The 16,287-nt window shown below is 62.5% G+C and overlaps 2 protein-coding genes across 8 annotated transcripts; one reads left to right on the forward strand and one right to left on the reverse strand.

Annotated features, from left to right (window-relative positions):
* The first annotated feature begins 1,855 nt into the window (after positions 1-1,855).
* GPAT2 (glycerol-3-phosphate acyltransferase 2, mitochondrial) lies at positions 1,856-9,630 on the forward strand. 7 transcript variants are annotated; one of them, XM_042831374.1, is made up of 21 exons: positions 1,856-2,819; positions 3,084-3,197; positions 3,272-3,345; positions 4,471-4,581; positions 4,832-4,960; positions 5,764-5,863; positions 5,935-6,071; positions 6,239-6,338; positions 6,612-6,818; positions 6,904-7,014; positions 7,254-7,336; positions 7,419-7,525; positions 7,693-7,763; positions 7,868-8,132; positions 8,203-8,351; positions 8,433-8,510; positions 8,650-8,769; positions 8,862-8,982; positions 9,189-9,242; positions 9,339-9,403; positions 9,477-9,630. In XM_042831374.1, exons 2-21 carry the CDS (start codon positions 3,084-3,086, stop codon positions 9,591-9,593), a joined length of 2,313 nt encoding a protein of 770 aa, XP_042687308.1. In that variant the 5' UTR covers positions 1,856-2,819; the 3' UTR covers positions 9,594-9,630. The 7 variants fall into 7 exon arrangements, with proteins under 7 accessions (XP_042687308.1, XP_042687281.1, XP_042687292.1 ...); XM_042831347.1 differs by lacking the exon at positions 1,856-2,819 and adding an exon at positions 4,030-4,099 and having other exon boundaries at positions 3,160-3,345; XM_042831358.1 differs by lacking the exon at positions 1,856-2,819 and adding an exon at positions 4,030-4,099 and having other exon boundaries at positions 3,160-3,345; positions 9,486-9,630.
* Positions 9,631-9,632: 2 nt separating this feature from the next.
* On the reverse strand, positions 9,633-11,473 carry FAHD2A (fumarylacetoacetate hydrolase domain containing 2A). The gene is made up of 7 exons (XM_042831387.1): positions 11,268-11,473; positions 10,795-11,011; positions 10,659-10,718; positions 10,402-10,564; positions 10,228-10,336; positions 10,051-10,138; positions 9,633-9,765 (listed from the first exon to the last, which is right to left on the reverse strand). The coding sequence occupies exons 1-7, from the start codon at positions 11,471-11,473 to the stop codon at positions 9,703-9,705; spliced, it is 906 nt and encodes a 301-aa protein (XP_042687321.1). The 3' UTR covers positions 9,633-9,702.
* Positions 11,474-16,287: the final 4,814 nt, after the last annotated feature.

The raw sequence follows: 16,287 nt of genomic DNA on the forward strand, positions 1-16,287 counted from the left end.
TGGGAGCAGTTCTATAGGGCTGAGAGTGGTACTATGGGGTCAGGCATAGTCTTGTGGGGTTGGAAACATCCTGTGGGGGTGTGCATTGTCCTACGGGTTTGGGGATGGGAATGGTCCTATGGCTCTGGCCACATACAATGGGGATGGGCATGGTCCTGTGGGGTTAGGAATGGTCCTGTAGGGAGGGGAATGATCCTGTCGTGTTGGCAAACTCTTCTGGGGATGGCCATGGTCCTTTTGGGCTGGTCATGGTCCCATGGGGTTGAGCACGGTCCCATGGGAATGGGAATGGCCCTGTAGGGCTGGGCATTGTTCAGTGGGGTTGGACATGGTTCTATGGGGTTGGGCATTATCCTGAGGGCTTGGGTATGGTCCTATGGGGCTGGGCATCGTCCTGTGACCTGCACACAGAGCCAGTGCCCACTCTGCCCTATCACTGCCCCTTTACTTTGTCCCCTCCCCACTCCCCGGTGCTCACAGCCCTCCTCTCCCCAGTAATTTCCCCAGAACAGCACCGGGTTGTCATGGTGACTAACTGAAATCCCCCTAAGCTGGGTTTGCTGCAAAGAGAGACCATGTAAAATTCATTTCAACAAATCCCATTTATGTTTTTTTTAACAATTTTTGTAACAAATCCCAAAGATGGAAGATCATAAAAAAGACCTGGGGGGATGTGGGGTGTGATGAGCTGCAGCCGGGGCTCAGCCTGCGGTTGTGGGGCTCCAGGGGATGAAGCTGTGTTTGCCCACAGCTGACATGGGATGCGAATGGTCCTATGGGGTTGGCAGCATCCTATAGGGCATGGGAATGGGCCTACAGAGCTGGGCATGACCTTATGGGGCTGGGCATCATCCTACGGGGATGGGAAATAGTCCTATGGGGATGGGCATGACCCTGTGGGGTTGGACATGGTCTGGTGGGGTTGGCAGCATCCTATGGGGATGGGAACGGTCCCATGGGGTTGGGCTTCATCCTATTGCGGTGGGCACGATCCTATGGGGTTGGACACAGTCCTATGGAGATGGGCACGGGGGAAAAGGGGTAAAAAGGGGGGAAAGGGACAAAATAAGAGAGGGAGAGCCTAAAAAGAGGGAGAATAGAGAGGAAGAGGGGGGCAGCGCAGAGCCCGGCCCGGCCGACAGAGCGCCATTCTCTGCCCCTTCACTTTTTTTTTCCTGCCTTTTTTCCCTCCTCATCCTTCCCCCCCCCCCCCGCCCCAGCGCCGCCTCCCGCACCGCCCCGGGGGTCCGCATGGCCGGGGGCCGGAGCGGGGCGGCAGCGCCGGGCTGCGCTGAGGTGGGCCGGGGGCCGGGGTGGGGCTGCGTGGGGCCGCACGGGACGTGTGGGGCTCAGTGGGCTCCGTATGGGGGCTTTGTGATTGATTGGGGCCTGTGTGACTGGGGCCCGCGTCGTGCGGCCCCTGCCCAGGCCCTGCGGACCCTCGGGCTCCGTTGGGGCCGCTTCCTCCCACGTGGCCCTGCGGGATCCGTGCGGCGTGGAAGGGATCCGTGCGGGGTGGGACCCCAACCAGAGCCCTTTGGGTGAGCTTCCAAACCCGCGGGATCCCCGTGGAGGGGAAGGAGCCCGGTGCGCTGGGGAAACCCCCGAGGCCCCGCGGGGCGCCCCGTGCCAGCAGCCCCACCTCAGGCCCGACCCCATCCGCCTGCTTCCTTTCCCTCTCCCCCAGCTGCACGGCACGGGGCCCCTCCGGCACGGCGCGGCTGCAGGCGAGGCCCCACGGCCCAAGGGCGGGCCGGCCGGTTCCCTGCGCCGCCGTGCACCCTGTCCGAACCCGGGCAGGTTCCCCTGCGGGTCCCCCCGGTGCCCCAGCGCACGCTGACGTCGGCCCCGCTTCTCCTTTTCTCCCCCGTTTCTCCCGTTTTCCCCGTGCTGCAGTTGACAAACAGGTTGTTTTTCTACAAGCGAGCTGCCAGGAGTCTCACTGAGTGCTGATTCCTGGAATGAAATGACTTTAAAATCTCTGCTCTGAAGCGAAGCGGGGGAAGAAGTGTTTGCAGCCCTGCTGGCTGCGCCAGCTCTGCCAGAGGGGTTTGTGTGGGGCATTGAGCAGCCCAGGCCGTCGCCCTGCTCTTCCTGGCACCTTGCACCTCATTGGCAGCAAGCAGCTGCTGTGGTTTATTTTCCTGCCGTGTTTTTTGGGGGTCTCTCCGTGTTTGGGGATTTCCAGCAGTGGGATGCTGGGCGGTAGTTGCTGCCTGACCCTTCCCTTGGGGCTGCTGTTGTGGGGCTGCTGTTGTGGGACTGCTGTTGTGGGGCTGGGTTTGGGCATGGAGGAAAGCAACGCCGCTCTGGGTGCCCCCAACCCTCCCAGGGATGGAGGGATCTCTGCATCTCGGGGAGACCGTGGGGGTTTTGGGTACAGATTGGCATCGACTTGCCTGGGGGAGGAGAGTGTGGGAGGGAAAAGTCAATTGCAGCTGTGCCGGAGCTGTCTTACAAAGAAGAAATTCTTTTCCCAAGGGCTTTTGGTGCATTGGCTGCTGTTTCTCTCCCCCTCCTCTCCCTCTGCAGGAGAACAACTCATCTCCCCACCGAGGAGCAGCTCCCTTCCCTTCAGGTGCCTGCAGTGGAGAGGGGCTCAACTACCTCCTTCCTATGCCCTGTGGGTCCCATCCTGCTGCCCTCCCATCCCAGATTTGGGGGAGAGGCCTCCTGGCTGTTCTTGTGCTCTCTGTGCTGTGAGACGGGGACGAGGCGCACATCCCCGTGTTCCCAGCTCTCACTGTTCCTGTCTCCTCAGCTGAGCTCTGCGGGCCGTGCCAGACACATCTGTGAGGGCCAGCTGCTACCAGCGCACGGTGAGCACCCCGGGGTGCTGGTCCTGCCCCCTGTCTGGGGGTCCCCACACTCCTGCAGTGATGGTGGCACAAACACGTTGGTGGTGAGCCCGGGGGGATGGCACCAGCAAACAGCACCTTTGTTTCTCCCCAGTGAGCCCAGCGTCGGGGCTTCCCTTCTCCCCGGTGGGAATGCATTTTGGACACCATTCACCCTCACGTCATTATTTCCAGGTGAAGGATGTCTTGTGCTGTCCCTCCCCTTACATTTCTGCCTTTTTTCAGATGAAGGCCTGGTTCTCTGAGTCGGGGCAAAGAGTGGAAGTTTTCATCCCCTCTCGGCGCTGGTTCCGGCCGCTCCTGAGGCGCTGCTGCCAGGCCTGCACCCCGAGGAGCTGGGTGAGCCCAGGTTCAGCAAAGGGCTGCTGTCTCCCGCAGCCAAAGCCAAGTCTGACGCCTTGCTCTGCTCCCAGGATGGCTTCTACCACGCTCGTCTCTCCTCCTTCGGCTTCCGCAGTGCCACCTGGGTGACGGAGGAGGACACCAGGTGAGGTCAGAGCCCTGTGCTGGGAGTGCTGGGCAGAGCAGGCGTTACAAATTTTGTTCTTTCTTTGTCCGAATTAAGTTACCCTGTGGCACTGGAGCGTGGGGATGCCTCTCTGTCACACTTGCTCACTAATTAGTCCAGAAAGCAGTCATGCTAATTATTTTCTGAACTGTAGGCACATCTCCAAGTGCAGAGCGCTAATAACAGCAGAGAGGAAAGGGCTTCTCTGTTCCTCTGCTGTCACAGAGAGGACAGCAAAGGGCAGCCAGCCGCAGTGTCGAGGGTTTGTGAGTTCTGAAATCAACACTTGGACTCTTGAAGCTCTTGGGAAGAGCCTGAGAAGGAGCAAGGGGGGGTTTGTTCTCCCTTTGGACTCCGGCGCAAGGAAGATTTCATGCATGCTGGGCCAGCTTGCTCCCAGCCCCCATGTGTGTCCTCCTCCCCACGGCCCAGTGCTGGAGCTCAGCTGCTGTGATGCTGAGGAGCTGATGTGGCTGTTCTCGTGCAGTTATCTGGTTTTGGAGGTGCTGGACTCCCGTGGTTCCTCTCCTTTTTGGAGCAGTCCCTAGTGGTTTGGCAGTTTTGCGCTGTGTTTTTTTCCAAATTGGGTCACGACGCTCCCTTCTGCTTGAAATATCCCAGCTCCCAGCTTTCAAACTCTCTGAATAATTCATCTCCGCTCAGTGTGCCTCAGGAGCTGTGGGATGCTGAAGAGAGGCTGGAGATGGGAGGCTGAGAGCGAGAGCAGACCCAGGTATCAGTCCCTGCTTCGCTGCCCGAGCGCCTCGCGCCAGCTTCCTGTGCACTGCAAAGCTCAAAGCCTCAGCCCTCTCTGACCTGGTGGTGTTTGTGTAGCTTGGATGTGGGGCACACTTGGGGAAGTCCCAGCTTGGGATGGAGCATTGCTGCTGCTGGCAGGGGCTGTGTGCTGAGCGGGCTGTCACTGGCAGCAGCAGCTTTGGTGAGCTTCCCTTGCACCCCAAAGCCGCCAGCATGTTCCCAGCACGTTTCCCCAGCTGTAAGATGGGAACCAGAGCCTCAAACGCTCGCCAGGAGCCTGTGCGGGAGGTGAGGCAGTGCCGGCGCCCTGCGGCGCTCATGGTGCTCACTGCTCGTCTCACCCAGGTTCAGGGGCTGGCTGGTGCGACGGATCTGCTGCATCCTGGCTGTGGGCAGCTGGAAAGTGCTCACCGACACCCCCAGAGACCTCCTGGAGAGAGTCTGCAGCAATAAGAGGTGCGTGGCGTCGGCTCTCTGCTCCCCTTCACTGCCACCCTCAGGGGTCCTCGCACGGGGGCTGCTCCGTGCCACACGGTGCTGGGTGACGCGGCCTCGTCAGGCACCTGTCACCTCCACCCTTGTCACTGCTAATTGTACAGCCCAGGCTTGGCAGCCGGTACATTGTAATTACTGTAATCCATAACTGGTTTTTTGTCTTTTGCTGAAAAATGCGTTAACTCCTTGCTCCCACCTCATCTCCATGCAGGGTGCAGGATGTCGCTGCCAGCCAGGCACGCAGCTGCAGAAGGGACAGCGAGTTCCAGCAGCGGTGCAAGGAGAAAGTCCTGGGGATCCTGGCTAGGATCCAGGCCCCGCTCTGCCTCCCTGTGCTCAGGTGGGTGCGGGCCCCGGGTTGGGGGTCCCAGCTCCATGGTGGGCCATTCCCAGCCCCGCTCTCCTCCTTCAGTTTGTGCAGAGCCCCACACGTGGCAGTTTGCGACTCACAGCTCAGTGGGGATATTGTCCCCTCTGCAGAGCGGAGTGCAACACCAGAGTGGCAAAGAGGGGGAAAATGGCCACGCTGGGGGGGATGGAAAGCAAAGCAAAGCAGAGCAAAAGGAATTTTTTCTTTCTAAGCTCTTTTTTTTTTATTTCTCTTTTTTTCCTTTTTACCTCCTGTCATTGAGAAATTGGCAATTAAAGGTTGCATTGTAGCCTAATTGCTTGTCTGATTGAGCTGTAATAAAAGAACCCTCTGAGCAGTCTGAAGTATTTAAAGGGAAGAAATTACCCTGGGGATAAAAGCATTCGGATCCTTCCCGTAAGTGGCGTGCGGGAGGACAGGGAGATGGAGGGGTAATTGACTTCAGCTTTTGTTGCCGGGACAGAGGAGGTGGTCTTGTCACATCCAGCCTTTAATGTTTTAACTTAATTTATAGTAAAGCTGTTTATTTGCTTCGTGGGAGCTGAGCAGTGAGATGAGGAGTCGATGCTGTGCAGTCAGCCATCTTGCACAGCCCTGTTTGGTGCTCAGATGGGGGGAACTGAGGCAGGCGATGGTGCAGTGATGGGCAAAGGATGTGCTCACAGCCCTGGCTGTGCTGTCCTGTTGCCTGGCTGAGGTTTTGGAGGGCTTTGGGTGCAGCCCGTGGCCCCGTACGGCTTTTCACCCCTGTGCTGTGCCTCTCCTCCCCGCAGGCTGTGCTGCTGGGCGCTGCTTCGCTTTCTGAGCCGCCTCTTCCTCAGCGTGCAGCTGCACCGGGGGCAGCTGGAGATGGTGCTGAGGGCTGCCAGGACGGTGAGGAACCTGCCTGCCTGCTCCTGGCACACCGCAGTGCCGAGCTCTCACTGCATCCTCCATCCCCACAGCCCGGCGTGCCGCTGGTTTTCCTCTCCACCCACAAGTCCCAGGTGGACGGGCTGCTTCTGTCCTTCCTCCTCTTCTCCCAGGGCCTGGGGGTGCCCAGGGTGACGGTGGGCAACTTGACCTGCAGCCCTCGCCTGCGGTAAGGCACAGGGAATCCTCATCCGGCTGCATGCGGCCACTTCCCCACATGGGGTGGATGCAGCTGCGCACACCAGGCTGGGCTAGGGAGCGGGAAGGGCGCAGGGTTGGTAATGGGGACACGACCTTGTGCGGGGTTGGCGCTCATGGTGCTTTCTTCCCTTGCAGGGCCTTGCTTGGCTGTCTGGGAGCAGTTTTCCTGCCCACGAGGGTGGAGCAGGCTTTGAGTGGCCAGGATGGAGAGCTCCCAGCAGCTGTGCTGACCTCGGTACGTCTCACCCTGGCATTCCCCCAGTGCTGGGATGGGAATCAGAGAACGGTTGGGTTGGGTTTAAGATGATCAAGTTCCAACCCCTGCAGTGGAGGAAGAACCTCCCTCCTGCCCCCCCAAGCTCTCAAGGCACTCAGTGGGGGCATCTCGGGCTCACAGACAGAAGGGCAAAGCTGCCAGGCCACGCTAAACCCCCATCAATGGGCGGTGGCAGCTCCCACAGGCCCCTATGGTGCCATTGTCAGCCCCAACTTTCCCCCTCTGCTCCAGTATGTCGAGGAGGTGCTGAGGAGCCAGCAGCCTCTGGTGATCTTCCTGGAGGAGCCCTGTGCCCTGTGGCACCTCTCCAGCTCGGCCCGTGCCTGGCTGGCCCCACTGTGCCGCGCTGTGCAGGATGGTGCGGTGCCTGACATCCTCCTGGTCCCTGTGGGCATCGCCTACGACCAGACGCCCGACAGATTCTGCACGAATGGAGCGGTGAGGCTGCACACGGCGCCGCAGCTGGGAATAGGGACATCTCTCCTGTCACCCTCCAGTAATGCTGCCTTCCCTCTCCCCCCAGCACAGCGCTCAGCCCCTCGGCCTCGGGGCCTGCCTCTGGGCTGCGTGCCAAGCCCTGTGCCGATGCTTTGGCTGCGCTCGTGTGGACTTGGCCCAGCCCTTCTCCTTGCAGGTACAGTGGTGGGGTCCAGTTGGGGCTCTTGTGGTACAGCTGGCTCCCAGAGCCCAGCCCGGTCCCCGGGGGACATGGTGCAGCAAGGCTTGGGGCTGTGTGAGCCTTGTGGAGTTGCACAGAGGGGCTTGGGGGGATCTGCAGAGATTCCATGAGCCCGTGGGGCAGCTCTTGGAGGGACTGAAAGCATGAGTCAGCTGTGGGCTGCAGGCATTCATGGGCTGTGTGCTCCTCTCCAGGAGTTTGTGGCACAAAGCCTCATCTGTCGGAGCACCATGGGGAAGCCACTGGAGGAGCTGCTGCCCACCATCCTCGGTGTGCTGTAAGCCAGGGGGAGCAGTGCCTTGCCCTCACTGCGTGTTCCCAGCCCCGGTTTCCCACCTCTCTATTTCCTATGGCTCCAGACAGCCGGATTACAGCAGGGCGGATGGTCCGGAGCACAGAATGACCACCAGCTCAGAGGCAGAAGAGGAAATGATGGTGACAAAGCTGGGCCTGCATGCCCTGAGCGGTACGCAGCTCTGGGGAGGGCATGGGAATACAAAGGACTGCGTGTCCCCACTTCCTCTCTGACAGCAGCCGTGCTGCAATTACTGCTCATTTCCATGTGTGGCTGCTGCACGGCAGCACCTGCGCTGGAAACAGGGCGCAAACAGCAGTGCCTCTTGCTCCTCGCAGATGCCATTGCGTGCTCTGCCGTCACAGCTGTGGGGATCACAGCGGCGCTGCTGCTGCACAAGCACCGCAAGGTGAGGCCAGAGCCCTTTGGGGTTCCAGCTTCATCTGCTGCTGGAGCAAGCTTCCCGGCCTGCCTCTTGTAGCTCCTGGCCAGCTCAGCCCCCTCTTCCTGCAGTGCGTGCGGCTCTCACAGCTCATGGCAGACTTTGCGTGGCTGCTGGAGGAGACGCTGCTACGGCAGCATGATGTGAGCTTCTCGGGGCAGCTCCGTGCCCTGGTGCTGCACAGCTTGGCCCTGCTCAGAGCCCACCTCACCCTCTACCATCTTGCACCCCTGGGTGATGTCATGGTGGTCGTCAAGGACTCAGCAGAGACGCAGTGGGAGCTGAGCCGCCACAGCGCTCAACTTGTGCCCGTCTTTGCCAGTGAGGCGGTGGGAGGTGAGCAGTAGGGTGCTGGGGGTCCCTGCTTCGGGCAGCAGTGATGCTGCTCACCGTGCTGTGCCCACAGCCTGTGCCATCCGTGCCCTGCTGCTGGAGCTGCTGCCCTTTGTGGGGGAGGCCCCCTGCCCCTCCAGCATCACCTTCAGTGAGGACGAGCTGCACCGCAAGATCCTGGCGCTGCTGCAGCTGCTGCCCCCCAACCTGCTGGGGCTGAAGGTATATGCAGGTGGCACTAGGGCTGCCCATGGCACATGGAGGTGGCTGTGCGGCTCCTTGCCCACCCCCTTCTCCCTGCAGCCCTGCCAGCCCCTTGACTGCCAGAGCCAGGATGTCTTGGACAAGCTCACACTGTGTGGGCTGCTGGAGGCTGAAGAGGTGGGTGCCCTCCAGTCCTGGTTGGAAAGAGAACAAGGGACTGCGGCACGAATCCACTGCTCCCTGGATCAGGAGGTTTCCCTGGGTAGAGGTGAGGGGATGAGGACATGCAGTGCCAGCGCAAAGCTTTGCTGTGCAGGAGGGTGAGCGCTATCTCTGCGATGTGTCCTCGTGGCGATGCGGCAGGACTCTGCATTGGACCGACCTGGACTTCAGTGACAGTGACAGCGATGACAGCCACCGCAAACGCTGCTTCAGGGTATGCAGGGGCTCCCTGCTCCGTGGCCCTATGATACCTTGGCCCACTGAGGCTTAACAAACTCATTGAAAATCTGGCTCTTTCCTTTCCAGATCCGCGAGCCCAAAGACTCACCTGGCTTCCTCCTCTTCTTCTGTCACCTCCTCAGCCCTGTGCTGGCGACTTATGTGCGAGCAGTGGCTTTCCTGGAACAACACAGCTGGCCCCAGACAGGTAGGACTCCCTCTGAACCTCCCATATGACCCTGGGCCACCCATTCTGCTCCCACATCAGCCACACTCAGCTCTGGAGGAGACTGAGGCACACTTGCACTCGTAACTCAGCTTCTCGCTGAAGCTGGAGGGGGCTGCGGTGCCGTGGGGTGAAGGGGGCACTGAGGTTTTCTCCCCACCCCAATGCTGATCCTGCTCTCCCTTCAGAAGCAATGTGTGCATGTGCACTGCAGCAGTTCCTGGCAGAGGAGGACGGTTTGGGTGAGCGGGGGCATGATGTTGGGGGTCCACCCACCCCAGCAGGGCTGTGGGTGTAACAGGGGTGGGGGGCACCTTTGAGGATGTCTGTTTTTCCAGAGTGCCCCATGCGCACCTCCAGGAGCCTGGTGCTGAGCACACTGCAGAGCTTCAAGAACATAGGGGTGAGTGTAGGTGGGGGGGGCTCTGCCCCCATCCCCATCAGCAGTCTTGCCGGTGACACCCCCAACCCCCCAGGTGCTGAAGGAGACGCAGAGCCCTTTGGGGTCCCTTCTGCACCTCGTGCAGCCATTCAGCTCCAGCGAGGGCCAGGGGAAGCTGCGAGCCTTCCTTGAGCAGTTCATGCAGCTGTAGCCACCAACCCTGCAGAGCAATAAAGCCGGGAGCAGCAGCTGTCTCCTGGTGCGGATTTATTGAGAGCCATCGCGGCAAGGCACGGCAGGTCTGAGGTGGAGGTTGGTCCTCACACCACCTTGTTGCAAATGGTGCCCAGTTCCTCAATCTCGCACTGCACCTCGTCACCTTGCTGCAAAGGCAGGAGATGTTGCAGCCCCGTGCATCTGGCAGCTCCTTCATCCCCACAGAGAGGATGGAGGGGGAGGGGGTTGCAGGGGGAGAGCAGTGGCAGGGTTTTCTACTTCCAGCAGGAGCCGGGAACCCAGAAAGGGGAAATCTGGGTTGCTGAGGAGGTTGGTGACAAGGGACAGGGAGGGGAACACATGAAGCTGAAGTGCTAACCTCAGAGGGAACTGTTCTTCTTCTGCCACACTGACCCACCCGGCCCTATGTAGTGACCCCACCCGGTGCTCACCTTGAGAAACACGGGGGGCTTCCTGAAAACCCCCACGCCAGGAGGGGTTCCTGTCAGCAGGACATCCCCAGGGCGCAGCGTGACAAACCTGGGAGGCACAGGAGGTGTGAGCTGGTTGTCTCCCCAGCACCTGGAGAACCAGGATGCTGCCCCCCCCCCAGCCCCAGTGCTACATACTGGGACACCCAGGCGACGAGCTGGGGCAACCTGAAGACAAGCTGGCTGGTGCTGCTGTTCTGCATCAGCTGCCCGTTGACGCTGCAGCGGATGCGCAGGTTGTGGACGTCTGCAGAGGAGATGTGTCATCCTAAGGAGCTGGAAAAAAAGACCCCCTCTCTGCCCAGTCCCCACCTGTCACTGAGTCCTTGGTGACGATAGCCGGCCCTATGGGACAGAAGGTGTCAAAAGTCTTCCCCAGCAGCCACTGCCTCCCATTCCTTCGCATCTGCCAGTCCCGGGCACTGACATCGTTGGCCACAGTGAAGCCTACAATGTGCTCCATAGCCTCTGATTCCTGTGGGCGGGGGGAAGGCACAGGGACCCACTCAGCCAACGGGATGGGGGCATACAGCAGGGCTGGATCCCAGCACACCCTGAGAAAGCGTTACCTGGATGTGCCGCCCCGTCTTCCCGATGATGGCAGCCAACTCCACCTCCCAGTCCACCTCCTGGGGGAGAAGATGGCGTGCAGGGGGGCTGGGCCGGGCCGTACCCTGCAGGGGGAGAGGGCCCGCAGGCACTCACGCTGCTCTCGGCCGGGTGCACGATGTCATCGAATGGCCCGGCGATGGCGCTGGGGAACTTGCTGAAGATGAGCGGCTCCTTGGGCACCTTGACGTCCTGCTCCAGGCAGTGGTCGCGATAGTTCAGCCCCACGCAGATCACCTTCTCGGGGTCGTCGATGGGCGCCAACAGCCGCAATCCCGCCCGGGGCAAACGGTGCTGGCCCAAGGCCAGCGCTCTGCGGGGCGGGACTGAGCGCGGGGGGCACCGGGCTTCCACCTGCGGGCCTCAGCGCCCGGCTCGGGGCACCGGAACACTGCAGCGCGGTGCCCGGCACCCGCCAGGGGACCCCAGCACACAGCGCAACACTCCGATACCCGCTCTGCCGCCCTGGAGGCACCTCGGGGATCCGCGAGTCCGCCTCGCGACCCCCACACCGACCTCCGGAGCGCCTCGCCCATCTCCGGACCCGTTTACCACCCCCGGACCCCCACCTGCGGGCAGCCGCCAGCCCGTGCTCGCCGCTCTCCAGGAAGGCCCGCATGGAGCGGGGCAGCGCGGGCTCGGCCTCGTTGAGATCGACCACATCCCCGCCCTCGTTTTCCTGCAACCCCAGCCGGGGCTCGGCCGCCCCGGGACGCTGGAAGCGGAGCAGGCGCATGACGCGGGGCAGCGCCGCCGGCAGCCGGGCCGGGGCCATGCGGGACGCGCGCTGATGACGCAATGACGGCGCGACCGCGCACGGAAAGGACCCCGCGCGGAGTGCCCGCCCCGTTCGGCGGGCCGACCAATGGGAGAACGGGGGAGGCGGGGCCGAGCCCGGGCTCTCCGTCAATGGCGGCCGCGGCCGTGGGGCTCCGTGCGGGGAGAGCGGTGCTGTGCCGCCGCCTGCCCCGAGCCTCGGGGCTGCCGGGCGCTGTTTGTCGCTCTGTGTGTTAAACGATTAAACGTTGAGCGTTCGTTGCTCACCGCTTCTGCCTGCTGTCCGTTCTGCAACTCCGATTTCCCAACCCGTCCCCTTGCCCGGCTCTGGGTGAGGACGGGGCGGCACAAACGGCCGTGTTCGTAGGACTGCAGCCGCCGGCCCCGTTCGTCCCCCCGAATCCCCTCCCCTCCTCAGCGCCGCGTGGGAAATGCTCGCGGTGGGATTCCGGGAGAACTGGGGCGGCTCAGCCTGCAGAAGAGGAGGCTCGAGGGGATCCCGGGCGCGGCCCCGCGTCGCCTCGTTCTGTGCCTGGGGAAGGAGATGGTCACGTACTGAGCATCGGGTGTGTTGGTGGGGGGGGGGGGGGGGGGGACGGGTGGCCCTGGGAGGCTGTTGAGGGCCGCAGAAAGCACGGGGCACGTGTGGAGCACTGGGTGAGTGCTGGGCTCCCAGCTCAAGGCAGACTCTCCTGTGCAAGTGCTGCAGGGAAGCTGCTCTGGGGGCAGGTTGTACTGCGGGCATCTCCAGAGCTCCCTTCCAGCCCCTGTGCTTTGTGACAGGCGGATGTGTGAAGGGAGGCAGCCAACAGTGCGAGTTTGGTGGCTTTCAGAGTCCAAGCACCGCAGCCCTGCGATGCCACCGGGAGTCGGAGTGCCATCAGCCACGTCCCTGCCTTCGTCTCCATTCCCTGCAATGGGAGCTGAGTCGGGTGCACCCGCAGGGATGGGGCACCCACGGCCGCTCCGGGCAGCAGTGCCAGGGCCTCAGCTCCCCCTGGGATGAACTTCCCTGACCTCGAATCCCAATCCCCCCCTTCACGTTAAAACCATTCCCTTGGTCCCATCGCCACCCGGACACGTAGAAAGTTAATTTCCATCATGTTTATCATCTCCACTGAGACAACGGAAGGCCACAGCGAGCAGCCACAGCAAGCGCTGGGGACGGGGCAGGCGCAGAGCCGTGCTGTGACAGTGTCACAGAGAGTTCTTGTGAGCTCAGGGAGAGGGGCTGAGCTCAGCGGTCACGGAACCCCCCGCTGCCACTCTCGAGCTCCCTTGGCAGGTAAGGCAGCAGGCTGCTCTGCTCCTGGCACTGCGGCCCTCCGGCTGCTCCCAGTGCCCCACATCTCACCCAGCGCCCATTTGGGCATTTCCCCACAGAGAGAATCCCTTCACGGACGCTGACGGTGCTTCCGACACCCGACGCCGCTTTCTTTGGATTGTTTGTGCCACCATCGGCCTGCTGCAATGCAGCCCACCTTTGGCAACGCAGCAGCGCTGGTGACACTGCAACCCCTCTACGTCCCCGTTGTCACCTACGTGGTGCCTCAGGTCTGGCCTGGGGTGCCCCATGTCTGGGGACAGGGAGCGCAGCTCCCACCCGGGGGGCCGCCTCCATCTGTGCGTCAGCTCCCACCTTGGGGGCTGCGCCCAGGGACGGCTCCCCCCGCGGCCCCTGCCCACCGCTGGGGACATCCCCTGCAGGCAGGGACACCGCAGCCCCCGCAGCCGATGGGGCTGTGGCCTGGGGCCGTGTTCCATGCGCAGCCCCCGCAGCCCGCAGGCGGCTGCCCGCTGCAGGACCCCCATCGCCGCGTCCTTCCGCCAGCACCTCCAGCGCAGCAGCAGGGGCTCCCCGCGCCCTGCACCCTGCCCGCCAGCTGGCAGCAGGCGCCGGGGCCCTTTGCAGATGCCGTGGTGCTCACGGAGGGCCAGGGGCACCCAGCGCCCACCGACGCGTGCCCCCAACCCACCGCGGCTCCGCTCGGCTGCAGCAGCGCGGCGCTGGACTCAGGTGGTGAGTTTGGGGGCTGCAGGGCGGGCGGCAGGCTGTCCGCACCGGGCGGCTGTGGGAAGGCTGGCACTGCCTCACTGGGGACGTTCTTGCTTTTCCAGCGGCGACAGCGAGCGCAGACATGGCGGAGGACGTTGCTGATCTGCTCCCGTGGATCAGCGGTGAGTCTGGGGTCTGCAGAGGGGGCGGGTGGGCGTCCGCGCCGACGGGGGGTGGGAAAGCTGGCATTGCCCCTGTGGGGATCTTCTTGCTCTTTCCAGAACTGACATCCAACGCAGGCATCCCGGTCGACACCTCGGAGATCGATGATGTGCTGGCGTGGCTCAGCAACGGTGAGTTGAGGGGCTGCAGAGCAGGCGGGGATGTCTGCACCGAGGGGCTGTGGGAAAGCTGGCCCTGACCCTTTGGGATTTCCTTCCTTCTCCAGAAGGGACCCCCAGCTCAGCTGTTCCAGGGGACAAGAAGGACATCGACAGTCTGCTCACCTGGATGGCTGGTGAGTGCAGGGGCCGCAGCGGCGGCGGGCGGATGTCCGCCCCGAGTGGCTGTGGGAAGGCTGCCGTCATCGTTCTGGGGGGGTTTTGCTTTTCCAGAAGCGTCGAGTTGCCCGGAGGTCCCCCAGCCGCCACTGCCAGCCGTCCCCAGCAGCCTCAGCACCTCTCCTGCCATCGGAGCGGCCCCCGACCTTCCCACGAGCGGCAGGCAGCTCAGCAGAGAGGCGCAGGCTGTCGCCGGGCCCCTCGGGGAGCCGTGCTCAGGGCAGCCGGCATCCTCTGAGTCTCGGCTCCGCGAGCACCTGATGGAGGAGGCGCGGCAGAGGCAGCCCCGGGTGCTTCTCAGCCGCCTGGCGCTGCCGACGCCCCTGGACGCTCGCGTGCCTCCTTCGGCCCAGACCGCACGGCTGATGGAGGAGGCGAAGCAGAGGCAGCCCCGGGTGCTTCTCGCCCGCCTGGCGCTGCCGCCCGGCTGCACCTCCTGCCGCGTGCCGGACAGCCGCCGCCAGGGTGGCACCGAGCCGGCCGAGTGCCCGGCGCCCGCCCGCAGCGCCAGCAAAGGCAGGAGCAGAGGGCGCGAGCAGCGCAAGGACAGCGTCCCGGCCGGGAAGAGGAAGCTGCCCCCGGGCCAGGACGCTCCGCGGCACAAACGGCGGCGCTAGGCGAGGCCGGCCGGGCTCAGCCTCAGCGGGAGCGGCTGCGGAAAGCGGCCCGCAAAGAAGGCGCAGCTGAGGCGCGGCCACGGCCCGCAAATGAGGCTCCCTGCAGCCCCGGGCTCCTCGCCGGCCCCTGCGGCACAGAGAGCAGCGGCGCTGCTCCAGGGGCACCGGCACCGGCCCCAGCGCTGCCCCTCCAAACCTGGGCTGTCCACCGACGTCATCTTGGACTGCTCCATTATCTGACACGATGTTCAATTAGGTTACATTGCATTAAATTATTAAAGGTTTTATATTCACTTTCCTACGCCTCCGCTTGCAGTCATTCACGCAGCACTAAACCCCCGCAGAGCCCAGTGCCCACCTGCGGGGCAGCACAGAGGGCTGTGTCCCGGCGCTGCCCCCAGCAGCCCCATCCCTCCGCTCCTCAGTCCCCTCCCCTCCTCAGTCAACACTACCTGGGGAATGCTTGGCGTGGGATTCTGTAGAGCTGGGGCGGCTCAGCCTGCAGAACAGGAGGCTCAGGGAGATCCCATCACAGCCATCGGTCCCTGCGGGGAGATGCAAAGAGGACGGAGCCAGGCTGCGCCCGGCGGTGCCCAGCAGCGGAACCGGAGGCTCACGCTGCAGCACAGCAGGTTTCCCTGTATGTCACCACTGAGCCCCCAGCTTGGGTCAGTGTTGTTGGATAATTTTGCCAGTGATCACAATGCGGGAGATGAGTGCATCCTTGTGAAATGCATCAGCCCTGTGAACACCAGCCCTGAGGCATACAGATGGGCATCCCTACTGCTTCCTATTAGTTCCCCTGGGACTCCATTGACAGCGATGAGGCCATACTGATCTTTACTTGGTGCTGGCTGGTTGCCAGGGGGTGTCTCAGCAGGAAAGCTGGGCTGGGGAGGAGTTCCCAGCTCCAGCAGAGCCTGGGGGAAATGGGTTCTTGTTGAGAGTCCATCCCATGTTTTGGTAAGGATGATGAAATGCCATCACTCCCCTGGTAAATTGCTGCCAGGCCCCGCCTCGACTTTTCACTTGTTGATACTTCCTACAAAGTTCCTGTCCTAAAGGAGAACTCGGGGATCGAGGCACTCTTAGGAAGAGTGAAGCCAGCTTTTTCCAGGAGCAGGGGAAGTTCCTGTGGGAGAGCCATCTGAACTTGGGCTTCCTCTGAGACTTCAGCTGCCATGTCTCAGCACGGAGACGACCGCGGCTCCAATTCCTGCTCTATGAGGGGTGTTTGCAAGGTTTTTCTTCCTTTTTCTCATTCTCAAGGGGAAGGGGTGGAGCAGGGGGAGACCTACTGGTCCTTTCTGAATAACCGGTTGGGTTCTGTGCTCACTTCTGACAGCCTGGGCTAATGGCATGGGCATGGCTCAGGCTGTATTTTCCCTTAGTGATAAATAATGTTTCAGCACTCTGATACCCCTCTGGCACGATCAGGAACCTCTCTGCAAACCTTGGCTGCCCGTCCCCACTGACGTTTCTTCCTTTCTCTCCTCAGAAGCAGTGCGGCGCGGTTCCCTCCGTTTGGGAGCAGCAGCCAGCAGGCTGCCAGAGATCCGGCAGCGCCTGGCAGCTGCCGACCCCCCTGGGGTCCCTGGGGTCCCCCGATGGGGACGGGCCGTCCTCACTGCCACGCAAA

Source organism: Centrocercus urophasianus, unplaced genomic scaffold (assembly GCF_019232065.1).
Source record: "Centrocercus urophasianus isolate 14NV4802_14NV808 unplaced genomic scaffold, USGS_Curo_1.0 seq_1020, whole genome shotgun sequence".
NCBI lineage: Eukaryota > Metazoa > Chordata > Aves > Galliformes > Phasianidae > Centrocercus > Centrocercus urophasianus.

Bases quoted from the DNA above. Each gene is read 5' to 3' on its own strand.
- FAHD2A (XM_042831387.1), bottom strand. From the start codon at position 11,473: ATGGCCCCGGCCCGGCTGCCGGCGGCGCTGCCCCGCGTCATGCGCCTG. The intron at 11,012-11,267 runs GTGGGGGTCCGG...CCCGCCCCGCAG, and splicing joins GGGCTGGCGGCTGCCCGCAG to AGCGCTGGCCTTGGGCCAGC. The intron at 10,337-10,401 runs GTGGGGACTGGG...TCTCCTCTGCAG, and splicing joins CACCAAGGACTCAGTGACAG to ACGTCCACAACCTGCGCATC.
- GPAT2 (XM_042831374.1), top strand. From the start codon at position 3,084: ATGAAGGCCTGGTTCTCTGAGTCGGGGCAAAGAGTGGAAGTTTTCATC. The intron at 8,352-8,432 runs GTATATGCAGGT...TTCTCCCTGCAG, and splicing joins CCAACCTGCTGGGGCTGAAG to CCCTGCCAGCCCCTTGACTG. The intron at 8,511-8,649 runs GTGGGTGCCCTC...TTTGCTGTGCAG, and splicing joins GGCTGCTGGAGGCTGAAGAG to GAGGGTGAGCGCTATCTCTG.